This window comes from Nothoprocta perdicaria, unplaced genomic scaffold (genome assembly GCF_003342845.1).
Source record: "Nothoprocta perdicaria isolate Ctin4 unplaced genomic scaffold, notPer1 scaffold_103, whole genome shotgun sequence".
In the NCBI taxonomy this organism is placed as follows: Eukaryota; Metazoa; Chordata; class Aves; order Tinamiformes; family Tinamidae; genus Nothoprocta; species Nothoprocta perdicaria.
This window is the reverse complement of record NW_020454128.1, coordinates 1,767,584-1,769,904: the sequence shown is the minus strand read 5'-3', so window position 1 is coordinate 1,769,904 and position 2,321 is coordinate 1,767,584. Positions and strand designations below refer to the sequence as shown.

Genomic DNA, 2,321 nt, shown 5'->3' with positions numbered 1-2,321 from the left:
AGGCAGGGCGGCAGCAGGCGCCCCGGCGCCTCGGTGCGCGCCAGCCCACTCACCTGGTGCTGCTCGCGCCCTGCTGCACCCGGCGGGGCCGCCGCGTCCAGCGAGGCCCCTGCAGCGACTGGAGCTGCCGTGTCCCGTGGGGCCGCCGTGTCCCGCGGGGCCGCCGTGTCCCGCGGGGCTGCCGTGTCCCTTGGAGCTGCCGTGTCCCTTGGAGCCGCTGTGTCCAGTCTAACTGACCCGTCCAGTGGGGCCGCCGTGTCGACTGAAGCTGCCGTGTCCAACGGGGCCGCTGTGTCCAGCGGAGCCTTCGTGTCCACTGGGGCCACCGCATCCAGTGGAGCCTCCTCCTTCTCCTCTTCATCTTCCTCCTCCTCCTCCTCATCCTCCGTGCGGAAGGCCTTCCGCAGCAGGAAGACGCGGTGCTGCAGGATGTCCCCCAGGTGCTTGACAACCGTTTTCTTGTCCAGGCGCAGCACGCGCAGCCAGGCGAGCTGGGCGGCCATGCGCAGCAGGACGTCGTGCAGCTCCTTGAGGCGCAGGGGCGCCGGCGGCGGCACCTCGACGCCGGCCGCCCGGCAGAACCGCGCCAGGGTGCAGGCGAGGCGCGCGGCCGGGCGCAGCGACTGCCACGCCAGGAAGGCGGCGGCGGTGACGATGGGCACGGGGTGCCGGCCCGTCACGAGCCACGTGTCGCCCGCCAGCTCCACCACCTGCAGCGTCCGCGTCACCGTCTGCTCCTTGTCCTCCACGAAGGGCGCCGGGATGTCAGCTGCCTGCTGGAACAGCCTGAAACTGCGACGGACGGGGGACGGTCGGCGGCACCAGGGTGCCCACGGACAGGGTCACAGCATCACAGGATGGTTAAGGTTGGAAGGGACCTCCAGGGATCACCCAGTCCAACCTCCTGCTCCAGGAGGGACACCCAGAGCATGGGGCACCTGGTCCAGGCAGGTTTGGGGGGGTCTCCAGAGCAGGAGCCTCCCCAGCCTCCCTGGGCAGCCTGGGCCAGGGCTCGGGCACCCTCACACTGCACAAGTTCTTCCTCATATGGAGGTGGAATTGCCTGGGTTTCAACTTATACCCATTGCCCCTTGTCCTGTCCCTGGCCACCACTGAGCAGAGCTCAGCCCCTTCCTCCCTCCATTCCCCCTCAGGTACTTACACATGTTGATCGGATCCCCTCTCAGCCTTCTCTTCTCCAGAGAAAACAGGCCCGGCTCCCTCAGTCTCTCCTCATACGAGAGATGCTCCAGTCTCTTATTAATCATCTTGGCTGCTCTGCTCTGGCCCCTCTCTAGAAGCATCCCCGTGTCCGGGGGAGCCCAGAGCTGCCCCCAGTGCTCCCGGTTTGTCCTCCCCAGAGCAGAGGGGCAGGATCAGGATCCCTCCCTGCCCTGCTGGCACCATCCTCCTGACGCAGCCGGGAGCTCATCGGCCTCCTTGGCCACGAGGGCCCTGCTGGCTCGAGCAGGGTCGAGCCAAAGCCCCCAAAACCCTGTCCCGAAGGGGGCTCAGGCGACAGGTCCCCTCCGCTCCGGAGGCGCTGCCGTCGCGCAGCCCCCGCGCTACACAACGCTCAAGGTTGGCAGGGACCTCTAGAGCCCACCTATCCCAACCTTCCCGCCCAAGCCCCTCGAGCTACCTGTTGAGATGCGTCTTGACGAGCTCCGCGAGGCCGAGCGCGGGCACGCAGAGCCGCAGCTCGGCGCGCAGGCCGCGGTAGACGCCGGCGAGCAGCTCGGCGTCGGCGTAGAGCAGCGAGCAGAGCGTGCCCATGGTGAGGGGCCAGCCGTGCTGGCGGCAGCTCGCCAGCACGCAGCAGCCGCCCAGCAGCTCCTTCTTGGGCAGGCCGAGGCGGCGGAAGGCGGCGCGCGGCAGGGCGCGCTCCGCGTGCGACACGGCCGTCTCCTCGAGCGCGCGCGGCAGCCGCAGCACCCGGCACAGGTCCTGCACCCGCTTGACGCCTGCGGCGGGACGGCGGCTCGCGGCTGCGCCGTGGCAGCCGGCGGCACGCGCAGCGGCAACGCTCACCTCGCTGCACGCTGCGGCTCCGCTGCTCCCGCTGCCCCGTGCTCCGCGAGAAGGCCACCTCTGGAAGAGACAACAGCGGGCGCTGTGGGTGCTGCGGGGGGCTCCGTGGGCGCTGCGGGCGCTGGGCCGCACCTCGCAGGTGCTCCTCGTCGCCGAAGGTGGTGGTGAGCAGCCCCTCGGCCGCCACGCAGCCGCACGCGGCGCACACGAGCTGCGCCTGCGCGTAGTGCGCGTCCTCCACGAGCGCCGCGGCGCCGCACGACGGGCAGCGCGACATGGCGCCCGCCACC

General features: G+C 70.5%; 1 protein-coding gene across 1 annotated transcript in view; it reads right to left on the bottom strand.

Moving 5' to 3' along the window:
• BRF2 (BRF2, RNA polymerase III transcription initiation factor subunit) overlaps positions 1 to 2,320 on the bottom strand; it is a gene marked incomplete at its 5' end in the record, with an annotated part of 2,648 nt that extends 328 nt beyond the window's left edge. The window contains 5 exons of the mRNA XM_026042660.1: positions 30 to 171; positions 226 to 792; positions 1,643 to 1,964; positions 2,032 to 2,091; positions 2,164 to 2,320. Of these exons, the coding sequence (XP_025898445.1) occupies positions 30 to 171; positions 226 to 792; positions 1,643 to 1,964; positions 2,032 to 2,091; positions 2,164 to 2,320 (1,248 nt within the window). The remainder of the gene's footprint in view (positions 1 to 29; positions 172 to 225; positions 793 to 1,642; positions 1,965 to 2,031; positions 2,092 to 2,163) is intronic.
• Between the last annotated feature and the right edge of the window lies 1 nt (position 2,321).